Here is a 14,698-nt window from a genome sequence, read left to right as displayed (position 1 = left end):
TAACGCGTTCAAACAAACAAACAAACAAACAAACTCTTCAGCTTTATAATATTAGTATAGATTAGATAATTATATGCTAGGGATTTTTTCATTACTTGATTTATATAAATCTTAAATGTATATTCCTGTAGTATTGGCAAGTGAATTTTACTTTTATTAAATATTTGGAATAATTTTTGTTTGGATGCAGCACTGCTACATTTTATCCAAAAAAAATTGCAATATTTTTGCAAATTAAATAATATATTTCTTGATCTTTGATGAACTTTAAAAAATATTTTTTTTTTAATTAATTTTTCCTTTGTGACTATTATAACAGCTGGAAGAAGTTACGACATTGTACAATTATGATTTTTCTGCACGCCGCTAAATGGTGCTTCTACATGGTCGAGCAGAACACATTTGATTTGAAGGGCATAGCCCGTTTCATTGGCATGATTCAGTTTTTTGTCAATATTTATAGTTAATTTGGGTTAAACGAGGTCCCTCTTTTTCGCACCGGGTCGGGCTTAAGTAACCGTCGTTCTATGCACACACTTCTTCGGGCTAGATAGCCTTTTATATTTCAGCATATTCTGAACATATCTTAACTCTCACCACTTAGTGCTTGATAACTAGAACAAAAACTATACATTGCATGTAATTTTCTAATATTGTCAAATCTTTTCGTGCCATTTTAAACACTGCCAAAAGCTACTTGATGAATTGAGATTTTGAAAACTCTTTTTATATAAATATGGATTATTATATTCTTGAATATAATTTACAACGACTATTGAACGAAGATTATACTCGAACTGTTACCAAATAAATTGTGCAGTATAATTAAATGCATTTCACCTGAAAATTAACGATCAACAACAATTTCCTTACCACAAAAAGTTATTGCTAAAGAATCTGCGGAGCAAAAAAAAATAATTAAAATGTTCATGTAATCTGAAAACAAACATGCCTTGTAAGCCACAATAGTGTAAATAATGTAAGCATATAAAACTATTTATTCCACTATGATATATTTAGCATATTCTGAAAGAACTGACTCCATAGAGCGTGGAACGACAGGTGACGAGCCGAGTGCGGCGCCCCTCGCCACAACGCTTAGCGCCCGGATCCAGGTAACACGACGACCACAAGCCCTGCACCCAGCTGTAGCACGTGGGCTGAGGGCAAGGCTGCACCTCCTTGGTGCTGGGGCAGTCCACCCCCTCCTCGCTCGACATCACCTGTATGCTGCGTCTCCTCTCCCTGTAGCCTGGAAGCACACGCCACCATTTGTTATGTAGCTAGTGACAGTATCTACTCCCTGTATCAAGTATCAACTCCTTGGTGCTGGGGCAGTCCACCCCCTCCTCGCTCGAAATCACCTGTATGCTGCGTCTCCGCTCCCTGTAGCCTGGAAGCACACGCCACCATTTGTTATGTAGCTAGTTGGGTGTGCACAAATCCCACTAACTCCTTGTTGCAGATTCAATACATTTCTTTTCTCTTGACATTGCCTAAACTTTGCATACCTTTTTCCTGAAGACTGGGGTTTCCTGCTAGTACCTTTACCCTGAACTAGAATTTTGTTTGCGAGCAGGGAACATGTGTCTCTCATTCTTCGTTGCACCATCTTTCGTAAAGTATGTATAACCGTATAAAATGTGCTGTTTCCCCTTTTCCAATGCATGTTTTGTTAGAGCACACAAATATAAACGCTTTGATATTTGACATATTTAAATAAATTTTAATGTAAATTATTTGTGATGCATTCTTAACCAATTGTTTACTATTTTTTAAAGTTTTTTAGTAAATATTTTTCGCATATAAAATACAATTAACGTCTAGTTATGCTTTTGTATAAACGAAAAATTTTATTTCTTAAAATATGTGGCTATAATTAATTTTATATTAATGAAGATTAAAGCTTTAGAACACTTTTCAAAAATTTTAACGAATAATATTAGATTAACTCGTCAGATATTAATGCCAAATTTATTATAGTTTGTCTCTATTACAACAGGCTTTTGATTATTCTCTACAGAGAAGGCGCAACTTTATAATTCTAAACTCGCAATCAGATATACTTTGGTTAGAATATTTGTCCAGATAGTTAAGCATAGAGTGAGTGGTTTTCTGGAAACATTCAAGACAAATGTTTACTCTCTCCATAAATAAATTAAAAAATTGTCTCCAATTACCTCAGTATCAATGGAATGTTGAACAACAAAAAAGTCCAAAAAAATTTAAAAAAATGTTTACTAATTTTTTATGCTTTTTATCTTCCCAGATTTTGCAGATTAAAGAAATTAACTTCGATGACCCATCTGATCATCAAAAAAATTAAAATATTTGATTCAAGAATATTTATTTTAAATAAAACCTCACTAAGAAATTAAAAAAAAAAATACATTTTTCAAAAGAAAAATCTTATATTTATGATTTCAAGTAAATTAAAAAATTAATTAAATTTTTAAATAATATTTGTTAAATATCTCAACGATTGGTATTGTTGTTTAAGTTTCTTGATAAATATATAAATGCGATTGGAAGAATTAATATATTACATGGGAATTTTGACATGTTTAATCAAACACTCAATGTTCAAACTACCCTTCAATAAATGTGTTATGAATGTATTTATTTATGACGTATTTTGTGGTGATGTACACTTCGACTCTTATGAGCAGGGTTAAAATCATAAAAATACAATATTGACAGCTACTTGCACCCAAAATACCTATTTCAGATCACTCAATGAATTTTATAACTATGCAGGAATAACATATTCACTAAGGCAAAATTTTATAAAATTACCATGACTTTTTGTTTCTAAACATGTTTTTATTTAATAATGTCAATTTAATGTTGAAAGTAATATGTAAGAATATGACCATGTTATAGAACTGCTTAAATAATAGTATGTAACTCTATAAACCTCCAACAAATATGATGTATTTATTAATGAAAATTTTGAAACAATAAGCTGCAGCCAAAACATACATCAAGATGGTATCACACTCACCAGTAACTGCTGTCCAGGACGCGGCATGGGTGGACGTGGCCGGCAGCATGGTGTCGCTGTACTCTGGACAGTCCACGGGCTTGCAAGGGCCCCAGGAGCTCCAAGGGCCTACCTCACAATCCCTGGGACACGCCACTTCGCACCTGTGAGGCACAACACTTACAGCCCCCGTGACCTACACAACAGCCTCACTATAGCTTCTCTATCGCCACATCACAACCCGTTACCTGCCCTATAGCCTCACTACTGCCTCTCTAAACACACAGCCATCGCCACTTTGCACCTGTACATCACAACACTTAGAAACCAATTGCCCGATAAACAGCCTAAGTAGTGTTTATCTGCACACTGGACGATCGCCATCTTACACCAATGAGTCACCACATCCTGATGCCTGTGCCAGACTTTTCTATTTAGCACTCCTAGCATTGAATTTAAGCATTTAATCCTCAGAACGACAAAGATAGACAAGTAGTGCTGCATATATGACCTCATCTTACTCTCACAGGATTGCCTTTGATAAACTTTGAATGTGATATCAAGCGAAATTTGTTAATGTGATATGCCATTTTTTCACAAAAAAAATGTGGCATTATCATTTCTGAAAAATAAAAATTTATTTCTTTGATCACCTAGATGTTTTATAATGTTAGGATGCAGTGTGCACCGCATAATCATATTCACATTTGACGGGTGGAATGGATCTTAGCTCCCTGGCACGAATTACATTTTTCTTTTCTGGAAAAATTCTTCCATTGCCTATATGAGATGAAATTTTGTCTATGTCAGTTCAGTACAGATATCATTGCAGATAAATTGCGTATCTGTTATGAGCGAAACATTTTTTCACAAGCAGCAGCTATATTTTTGTAGGTAATGTGTGTGTCATGTTCTGGCTGACTCCTCGAGAAGATGTAATCAATGGCTATCCGATTGGCGAAAAAAAATTGTGATTTGTATGTATGCACAGAATGTATTATGTAAAAATTGAAATATAGATATATGTACACCAGCAAGTTATATTCATTAAAATAATATCTTCTAGCTGGCCCAGCAGTTCTCTGAAATACAGACTTAAAGTAATTGATCCAGTTTAAATGTGTTTACATAATGTCATCAACTCTGGGACGAGAAAAGTGTTACTTGGGCTCTTGTGCTCGTTGTATGAAAGTTTTTGGAAGTAACATTCAACCCTGGTGTAAGGTAAGTTTTTCAGTTGATGTTGGTGAGGGTTTAAAGACGGTGCGGTCTCTCACCTCTGCACTGTGGGCAGAGGCTCGAGAGACTCGCACAGCTCCTCCAGCACGGGCTGACCAGAGTCCACGGACACGCACGTGACGTCACGCAGCTGCACGCCGCCTCCACAGCCCACCTCCAGCAGCCTGGGTCCTGCTGGCTGGTCGGAGGTCACCACGCAGGGACTCCACTTGGACGCCAGCCGGCGGTACCTGGGCAGTGGGCGCACTTGGTACTGATACTTCTGGCGAGTAATGTAGCTGTGGATTGTTTCTATCCCGCTCTATCCCCATCTTAAATTATTTAAAAAATTGAATACCATATTAGTGTATGTGAAGGGTGAACTTAACCAGATCATTAAGTTGTCTATTTTGGATCCAGTTAATAGGACAGTGACATTTCTAAAGTAATTATACATTTGACAGAAAAACTACCCCATTTATAACTATTGAGTGTTCCACAGGTGAACTGTTCAATAAAAAACAAATACGTGCGCGTGTAGTCCACACACGACAGAAGCGAAACTTCTTGTTTATTATGTAGCCTATAGATAGAAATAAATTATTAGTACTTTTTTATTTGAACAAAATATAATAATTGAGAATAGTACGGATGCGGGCATGATTTCAAATAATAAAAACAAATACTCACAAAATACTGTTAAACAAGTAATAAATTAATAATACATACTTTAAAAAACTATAGGTTTCTTGCACATGTGGCTTGTGGCACGGTGCGCAACAATAAGCTCAAACCCCGCTGTGTCGCCAGCAAGTAGGATGGCGACAGGCGCAGGCGGGTCCCTATCCCTGCAGCATGGCGGGGTTCAACCTGAGCCCGCCGCCACGTGGGCTCGCTCAAGGCTGCTCCAGCGATCCCCGACCGCGCCAGTGGCCCCGGAGTGGGGATAGCGTCAGGCGCAGGCGGGTCCCTATCCCTGCAGCATGGCGGGGTTCAACCTGAGCACGCCGCCACGTGGGCTCGCTCAAGGCTGCTCCAGCGATCCCCGACCGCGCCAGTGGCCCCGGAGTGGGGATAGCGTCAGGCGCAGGCGGGTCCCTATCCCTGCAGCATGGCGGGGTTCAACCTGAGCACGCCGCCACGTGGGCTCGCTCAAGGCTGCTCCAGCGATCCCCGACCGCGCCAGTGGCCCCGGAGTGGGGATAGCGTCAGGCGCAGGCGGGTCCCTATCCCTGCAGCATGGCGGGGTTCAACCTGAGCACGCCGCCACGTGGGCTCGCTCAAGGCTGCTCCAGCGATCCCCGACCGCGCCAGTGGCCCCGGAGTGGGGATAGCGTCAGGCGCAGGCGGGTCCCTATCCCTGCAGCATGGCGGGGTTCAACCTGAGCACGCCGCCACGTGGGCTCGCTCAAGGCTGCTCCAGCGAACCCCGACCGCGCCAGTGGCCCCGGAGTGGGGATAGCGTCAGGCGCAGGCGGGTCCCTATCCCTGCAGCATGGCGGGGTTCAACCTGAGCACGCCGCCACGTGGGCTCGCTCAAGGCTGCTCCAGCGATCCCCGACCGCGCCAGTGGCCCCGGAGTGGGGATAGCGTCAGGCGCAGGCGGGTCCCTATCCCTGCAGCATGGCGGGGTTCAACCTGAGCCCGCCGCCACGTGGGCTCGCTCAAGGCTGCTCCAGCGATCCCCGACCGCGCCAGTGGCCCCGGAGTGGGGATAGCGTCAGGCGCAGGCGGGTCCCTATCCCTGCAGCATGGCGGGGTTCAACCTGAGCCCGCCGCCACGTGGGCTCGCTCAAGGCTGCTCCAGCGATCCCCGACCGCGCCAGTGGCCCCGGAGTGGGGATAGCGTCAGGCGCAGGCGGGTCCCTATCCCTGCAGCATGGCGGGGTTCAACCTGAGCACGCCGCCACGTGGGCTCGCTCAAGGCTGCTCCAGCGATCCCCGACCGCGCCAGTGGCCCCGGAGTGGGGATAGCGTCAGGCGCAGGCGGGTCCCTATCCCTGCAGCATGGCGGGGTTCAACCTGAGCCCGCCGCCACGTGGGCTCGCTCAAGGCTGCTCCAGCGATCCCCGACCGTGCCAGTGGCCCCGGAGTGGGGATAGCGTCAGGCGCAGGCGGGTCCCTATCCCTGCAGCATGGCGGGGTTCAACCTGAGCACGCCGCCACGTGGGCTCGCTCAAGGCTGCTCCAGCGATCCCCGACCGCGCCAGTGGCCCCGGAGTGGGGATAGCGTCAGGCGCAGGCGGGTCCCTATCCCTGCAGCATGGCGGGGTTCAACCTGAGCACGCCGCCACGTGGGCTCGCTCAAGGCTGCTCCAGCGATCCCCGACCGCGCCAGTGGCCCCGGAGTGGGGATAGCGTCAGGCGCAGGCGGGTCCCTATCCCTGCAGCATGGCGGGGTTCAACCTGAGCCCGCCGCCACGTGGGCTCGCTCAAGGCTGCTCCAGCGATCCCCGACCGCGCCAGTGGCCCCGGAGTGGGGATAGCGTCAGGCGCAGGCGGGTCCCTATCCCTGCAGCATGGCGGGGTTCAACCTGAGCACGCCGCCACGTGGGCTCGCTCAAGGCTGCTCCAGCGATCCCCGACCGCGCCAGTGGCCCCGGAGTGGGGATAGCGTCAGGCGCAAGCGGGTCCCTATCCCTGCAGCATGGCGGGGTTCAACCTGAGCACGCCGCCACGTGGGCTCGCTCAAGGCTGCTCCAGCGATCCCCGACCGCGCCAGTGGCCCCGGAGTGGGGATAGCGTCAGGCGCAGGCGGGTCCCTATCCCTGCAGCATGGCGGGGTTCAACCTGAGCACGCCGCCACGTGGGCTCGCTCAAGGCTGCTCCAGCGATCCCCGACCGCGCCAGTGGCCCCGGAGTGGGGATAGCGTCAGGCGCAGGCTGGTCCCTATCCCTGCAGCATGGCGGGGTTCAACCTGAGCACGCCGCCACGTGGGCTCGCTCAAGGCTGCTCCAGCGATCCCCGACCGCGCCAGTGGCCCCGGAGTGGGGATAGCGTCAGGCGCAGGCGGGTCCCTATCCCTGCAGCATGGCGGGGTTCAACCTGAGCCCGCCGCCACGTGGGCTCGCTCAAGGCTGCTCCAGCGATCCCCGACCGCGCCAGTGGCCCCGGAGTGGGGATAGCGTCAGGCGCAGGCGGGTCCCTATCCCTGCAGCATGGCGGGGTTCAACCTGAGCACGCCGCCACGTGGGCTCGCTCAAGGCTGCTCCAGCGATCCCCGACCGCGCCAGTGGCCCCGGAGTGGGGATAGCGTCAGGCGCAGGCGGGTCCCTATCCCTGCAGCATGGCGGGGTTCAACCTGAGCACGCCGCCACGTGGGCTCGCTCAAGGCTGCTCCAGCGATCCCCGACCGCGCCAGTGGCCCCGGAGTGGGGATAGCGTCAGGCGCAGGCGGGTCCCTATCCCTGCAGCATGGCGGGGTTCAACCTGAGCACGCCGCCACGTGGGCTCGCTCAAGGCTGCTCCAGCGATCCCCGACCGCGCCAGTGGCCCCGGAGTGGGGATAGCGTCAGGCGCAGGCGGGTCCCTATCCCTGCAGCATGGCGGGGTTCAACCTGAGCACGCCGCCACGTGGGCTCGCTCAAGGCTGCTCCAGCGATCCCCGACCGCGCCAGTGGCCCCGGAGAGGGGATAGCACGACGCGCCACCCCCAAGAAACAACCACCATATGCAAGTGCGCAAGAGAGCGAGGGCGCGAGTGGGCGAGTGCGCAGGATGGCCAGTGTGCAAGTATGCAAGTGTGTGCAAGTGTGTGTATAAGTGTGTGCATGTGTGAGATAAAGTTTATGCCGTGCCGTCTCCTCTGCCGTTTCCTCCACCACGTACCTAGAAAGTTTCCCTCATACGACCGGAAATTTCGTAACTCTCGAAAAATTTTACCTCCTCAGCAAAGAAATTTCACTTCAAAATTAAAATTTGTTTCTTGAATATTTTTATATGTTTTATGTGTTTCAAATTATCATTGCTTGTAATATAACTTTCTCTTATTGCTATGTTGAGAAAAATGTCAGTCGAATAGGTAATCCGATGGCAAGGGGTGAATTTGCAAGGAGTGACCACCAACTTCAGATGGTCTTTCATTGTTTGTCATGGGTTAGGTCTTTAAATGGTAATGTGTACGAACAGTACACTTTAATTATAACTGAAACAACACATACTAGCAGGTTAGTTTCAATATATTGGTGAAAGAGTGAAGATGCCGCCTCACCTGTGACTGCAGAGCTGCAGTTGGTCCTTGTCGGAAACCTGCCGCTTCTCCGCCAGATGAGGACACGGCTGACCTTCGCCCTGCTGCAGGCGCACCACTTCCCTCTTCCGCTCGTGCACTTCCGGCCGCACCTGCCCAGATGTTTCCTTTAGTTCTGCGCCAGGCTCTCGATTCCTCAAGTTACTTTACCCATTCACTTTCCCTTTGCCAATTCCTAACATAACCTATTTTATTTTTTATAATGTATCTAAATTATTGTTTTGTTTTTATGTGGTAATTATCTTATGCATTAAGTATAATATTATTGTAGAAATATTTTATAATAATTAATAAAAGTAAAGTTATTTTTTTCATAGCCATAAAGCATGACATCCACTAGATTTGATAAACTTCATGTATAATAGTGATATAAATATTCCACTTCAGTTTACGAATAGACTGAAAGAGTTAATGCAAATAATACAATACCACTAAACCACAGGGGAAAAAAAATATTTATCAAAATTATTGCAGCGGGCTGCACCGTAGGATTTTCATGGCGTCAGCCGCCCTCCCGTAAAATATAGGTAACGTCACGGTATTCCGTGCGTCTTTTAACCTTTCGGGTATAGTAACAATTGTAGCTATTATAGAAATTATATGAGCCTGACTATTTATTTTAAACTCCACGAGCGACAAGCGACCAATCATACGAACACTTTTTTTTTGGGGGGGGGGGGGGGGAAATTGGGGGGCTACTTTTAAAGATTGTTTCACTTGTGTAGGCAAATAAGATGTTGAATAAACATAAAACTAGTTTTTGTTTTATAAGTTTTAAAATATTTATGTTACGTTATGAAATGTCCTAATTTATTTTGTTTAAATGATATCAAGGACAGTGGATTTATTGTAATTATTGTTTAAAATTATTGTAAATTTTGGGTTTTGTAATGGGTATTTGTACGTTTTAGTGGGTTGTATAGAACTTCTTTGTGAGATCGCAAGTAAAATCTTTAATTTTAAGATTCAGTTCATGTATATTATAAATTAGTACTTAAATATAAGACACATTTATAAGACCAGAACTTACTACAATTATAATTTTTATTTTACCTGGGTGTTGTAATTTCTTCTTTCGGTTATCAAAACATCTTCAGAATTACAGGGAATCACTTGTGGAGTTTTTTTGTAGCATATCTCACCTGCTTTGATGTGCGAGAAATTCACTGGTTATGTTTTCTCAGATAAAATACGTGGGACAGATATCAACTTTTCTTTCTACGCATTTTGCTAGAAAAGCCCTGAAGGTTTCAAACAGAAATTTAAGAAACAAAAAAAAAATTGGTTGTCTGTAAAGTAGGTTTACGGACGATAGTTTAACGTGACAACGTCATAACAAAACATTGCTGAAAAGATTGCATACTTTTATGAATAAAATTGAATAATGTTTATTGAATTATCACTATTTTGTATGGATACAAAGAAGGAGTGAAATGGAATCTACAATTTATTTGATAAATTTACTTTTATTTGCACTCATTAATTCAAATATGTTCATTACTTTAACGAGGAGATTATTTTAACTATAACTTTTATACATGTTTGCTATTTAACTTCTTCCAATCTGTGTTATTCTGTTAAGGATAGGACGATGATAGGAAAAGTAGGAAACGAATGGGAGTGTTTCAAGTTTAATGTGCCTCGAAAAAGTCAAATCGATGGTTGTTCCAATCGAGTGGAAGAGAGATAGATGCGGCGCAAGCGTACAATGAGCGTAAAGGAACACAGCGTAACGGGACAATGTGCGTAACGGGACACTTTTTCGTGCGTGCAGCCGGCGTTCATCGATTTATTAGACGTTGTTACGTCTAAAAAAACTTGCTCACAAAAATGTATGCAAAGTTTAACTGTGCAGATTCATTTTCCCATACGTAGGGACCAACTGGAAATGTAAAGCAGCTTGCGCGAGAACATGGCCTTTATAATTGGGACGAAGAACAGGAGATTCAAATATTATTCTGTAATTACTGAAAAATATTCTGAAACATAGTGAATGGCAGTGTGTGTGCGTGGTTAATTAAATTTAATTTAGATGGTTTACAGTATATTATTTGACTAACGAATTTATGGTTAATAAGTATAATTACCAATTTTCTTTCTGTTCGCCGCACTGACAGCAAGTTCAATAAGAACACGTGCAAAAAACCACTCAAGCGAAAGGAATTCGGTAAATAATACCCCACTGATGTTGTGGGAAGTGTTTCGGGAAACTGCGAAGAAACGAAATCAGAATAGCTTGATCGAGATTACAACTTACATTTTTACACATGCGAGTCCATTTTTTTGCAACTGTTTTGACTCGATCGATTTAGTTATTATGTTGTAGTGCAATTTTAGTTTAGTGTTACGTACACTAATACATACAGAAAAAAAAGTCAGTCATGGGGACTGTCGAGAGAAGTGAACACTTAAAATTTTGTTTTTAAAAGTGTTATATGAAATCATTTCGACGTCAAATGTACGTAAGAAAATGATTTTGGTTTTATATCACTAGCATGTCGGTGACGCAAACCCATAAGTTTTGCCCCTACCAATAATAACTTTAAAACTAGAAGAAATTAAGTTTTTCATTGAAAGAATAAAAGTTATTAACTTAAATCTACAAATAATCAACATTATATCTAATAAATCAATAACCAGACATTTGAAGACATTCACATCATAAATAAATAAACAAAAGGAAAAACACAACTTCAAATTAACTACCTACTAAAAAATATCCAATACTTGCAATATGTACCACACAATAACGTTAAAATTTCCTTGGAAAATAAAGATAAAATTAAAAAATTTGTATCTTAAAAAAAATAAATTAAGTTTTATCCTTTGAAATATGAAAAAAATACGTCACGTGACCATGTCGATGACGACTTACATGAATTTACTACCTATCCAAACCTTCCTATAGAAGTTTTCACTTCAAAAAAAATTATTTTGCATTTGAAATCATAAGCTGAGCCATAGAGATGTATTCTTAGCAATCTTGGCCCAATATATGATTTGCAAACCTTTCCATTAGCAGCGACGCAGCCTTCCTGGACCAGCGCCCAGGCAGACCACTGGTTGACCACGCAGTCCTGGGGCACTACACAGGGCTGAGTCGAGGCGGGCATGACGGAACCAGCGCTCTCGCCCAGGCACAGACTGCAACATGGCCACCCTCTCTACTTCCCCTTCGACTGCAACCGTGTCGCGCCCAGTATAGACTACCTGGACCAGCGCCCAGGCAGACCACTGGCTGACCACGCAGTCCTGGGGCACTACACAGGGCTGAGTCGAGGCGGGCATGACGGAACCAGCGCTTTCGCCCAGGCACAGACTGCAACATGGCCACCCTCTCTACTTCCCCTTCGACTGCAACCGTGTCGCGCCCAGTATAGACTACCTGGACCAGCACCCAGGCAGACCACTGGCTGACCACGCAGTCCTGGGGCACTACACAGAGCTGAGTCGAGGTGGGCATGACGGAACCAGCGCTCTCGCCCAGGCACAGACTGCAACATGGCCACCCTCTCTACTTCCCCTTCGACTGCAACCGTGTGGCGCCCAGTATAGACTACCTGGACCAGCGCCCAGGCAGACCACTGGCTGACCACGCAGTCCTGGGGCACTACACAGGGCTGAGTCGAGGCGGGCATGACGGAACCAGCGCTCTCGCCCAGGCACAGACTGTAACATGGCCACCCTCTCTACTTCCCCTTCGACTGCAACCGTGTCGCGCCCAGTATAGACTACCTGGACCAGCGCCCAGGCAGACCACTGGCTGACCACGCAGTCCTGGGGCACTACACAGGGCTGAGTCGAGGCGGGCATGACGGAACCAGCGCTCTCGCCCAGGCACAGACTGCAACATGGCCACCCTCTCTACTTCCCCTTCGACTGCAACCGTGGCGCGCTCAGTCTAGACTTTAAATATTTTAGATCACTTGTGGTTTCATCGCACTGATAGCCTTGCGAATAACACTGGTGAGCAAATTCTCCATGACTTTGTGCCATTGGGATTACGGTGGCATTCCACTATCAACCATGCATCTTGGTGGAAGTGAACTATATCCTATGATTGTGCAAATTTCTTTTTTCACATTGAAGATTGGTCACAAAATGTTACCAGATCTTTGTCATGCTATTTGGAATTAAAAAAAAAATAGTTTTTCATTTTCATACGCGTGTCAACAAAAAACATGAACGGTAGTCGTGAATAAAAGGCCCACAGGACAATATGTAAAAAAATAATAATGCAATTATAAAGGGATTTTGAAATGACCTCAACATTAAAAATACATGGCGTAAATAGTAGAGACAAGCACAAAGTCACAAAAACCTCCTAACTTAATAATAAAATAATGTATTAGCTAAAACATATTCGTAAAATATACCTTTTGCTTGTTCTTAAACTAGTAATCTTATTATTTTCTATTTTTTCTCGTTAATATATTTGGTATTAGGTACATTTCAACGAAAAACTACGGTTTTAGTTGTTACCACCACACAACTTCCAATAATTGCTACAGACGTTTTTTTTTTCCTTCATGGTCGATATACCTCAAAACCATCAGAATCTTATATATGTGTGTATAATGTATAAAGTAAATATATAACATATAAACATATAAAGTAAATATATACTTACACATTCGTTTTTTAAGAACACGATAACTTCCGTAATTTTATAGATATTTTTCAAAAAGGTACATAAAATTAAGAAATAAAACAAAAATTTCGGTCGAGTTCGTAAACGTCGGCAAATTATTCGCCAAGTACGCGGCTACAACCCAGAAGTCAAGCTACTCTAAAATAATGAAATTATGTTAGTATGTTTTGTTGATAAATTTTCGCCTTTACTTTCTATATTTTTTTGAGCGAATATACATGGTTCTGCCATGTTGATACGTGGCCACGAATGGAACCATCGGCCCCGCCTATCAGCTTCGGCTGCCGGTCGTTAGGGCGGTTTCAATTACTCTCTAGTTTAGTGATTAATCTATCTTTCTGAGAATTTTTAGACGTTTGGTAGTTGGCGACAAAACTACGTGGTGGAAGCTCTTTTTGTTAATTTTTATATGCATTTATATATTATCTAATCTTATGCTTACTGGGACTGGAATTAATCTTCTTTCACGTCTAACCACCAACAGTTCAGTATGTAACTTTGTTCATCTTAGGTTATACTTTCATCATGACAGAGGAATGGCATTTGTTCGAGTAAATCGGAATATCAAGTTCGTCATTTGTTGCATTTGATGTTCTTCAAAATTCCTTTCTTTCACCGATCTAAGAAAATTATGTTCAGTAATTACCAAAAATGTTTATTGTTCTGGATTTGATGGTAGTGTTCGCTGATGTTGCATAACTAGCGAATTCCTTTTTTGGCCATACTTACAGATAGCTTTGCAGGGCCACGTGGCTAAGGATACAGAGCTTGTAAGCTTGATTTTCATATTTGATATTATTCATTCGATTGACGGGGTGCAATATGGCGGACATGAAATCATAATAAAAATTGTGTAATGTTATAGAAAACAAATTGGCAGAATGTTCTATAAAACAAAATGGTGGTCGGAATCCAGGATGGCCGCCAGGTTCAAGGTCAAGTTCATCCAAGATAGCCACCAGAAGTGATGTAATCTAAAATGGCCGCCTGTAATGAAGTAATACAAAGTGGCCGCTGCGTATCCCTGGATCCTGACCCTCGACCCGGTGTCCCCATACATACAAAACATGCCTACTTATATGAAGCTGAAATTCTATTCAGGTTTTTTTTTTTTGCCATTTTAAGGAGTTTTAAGATTAATGACCTGCTATTCGTTCAATGTTATTTAACACTATTTTAAATTTCTGTGAGAGGAGCCACAAGAGGGGAGATATGAGCTTGTAAACTTTGTGCTTAACTATTCCTAATAAACTAATGAAATACTCAACAAAAACATTTTCTCCACTTTGCCAAACATCCACATGATCTTCCACCCGACAAAATTATCTTATATCCTCTCGGATATCTCTTATGTCTCTACTCAATGTATTGCCAGGCCATGTCACCTGATGTGGACTCAGGCATCTCTAGCAAGGTCCGGGCCAGGCCATGTTACCTGATGTCGACGCGGGTTCCTCGGGCGTCTCGGCACGAAGCCTCGCGGGTCCGGTAGCCCACCTGCGGCTGGAAGGTTAGGCGCCTCTCAGCGTCGTCCCATCGGGAGGTGTGCAGATCGGGGCCCGCGCTCTCGCCAGCTGCGACAAGTGATGTGCACAG

General features: G+C 44.2%; 1 protein-coding gene across 1 annotated transcript in view; it reads right to left on the bottom strand.

Moving 5' to 3' along the window:
• Window positions 1-277: 277 nt before the first annotated feature.
• LOC134534506 (thrombospondin type-1 domain-containing protein 7B-like) overlaps window positions 278-14,698 on the bottom strand; it is a 41,059-nt gene continuing 26,638 nt past the window's right edge. Inside the window, exons 7-12 of the mRNA XM_063372983.1 lie at window positions 14,538-14,676; window positions 11,460-11,595; window positions 8,413-8,543; window positions 4,261-4,452; window positions 3,005-3,147; window positions 278-1,252 (exon numbers count right to left, since the gene is read on the bottom strand). Coding sequence (XP_063229053.1) covers window positions 1,017-1,252; window positions 3,005-3,147; window positions 4,261-4,452; window positions 8,413-8,543; window positions 11,460-11,595; window positions 14,538-14,676 — 977 coding nt within the window. The 3' untranslated portion in view covers window positions 278-1,016. The remainder of the gene's footprint in view (window positions 1,253-3,004; window positions 3,148-4,260; window positions 4,453-8,412; window positions 8,544-11,459; window positions 11,596-14,537; window positions 14,677-14,698) is intronic.

This window comes from Bacillus rossius, chromosome 7 (assembly GCF_032445375.1).
Source record: "Bacillus rossius redtenbacheri isolate Brsri chromosome 7, Brsri_v3, whole genome shotgun sequence".
Taxonomy (NCBI): domain Eukaryota; kingdom Metazoa; phylum Arthropoda; class Insecta; order Phasmatodea; family Bacillidae; genus Bacillus; species Bacillus rossius.
The sequence above is the reverse complement of the archived record's forward strand: the minus strand, read 5'-3'. Positions and strand labels throughout refer to the sequence as shown.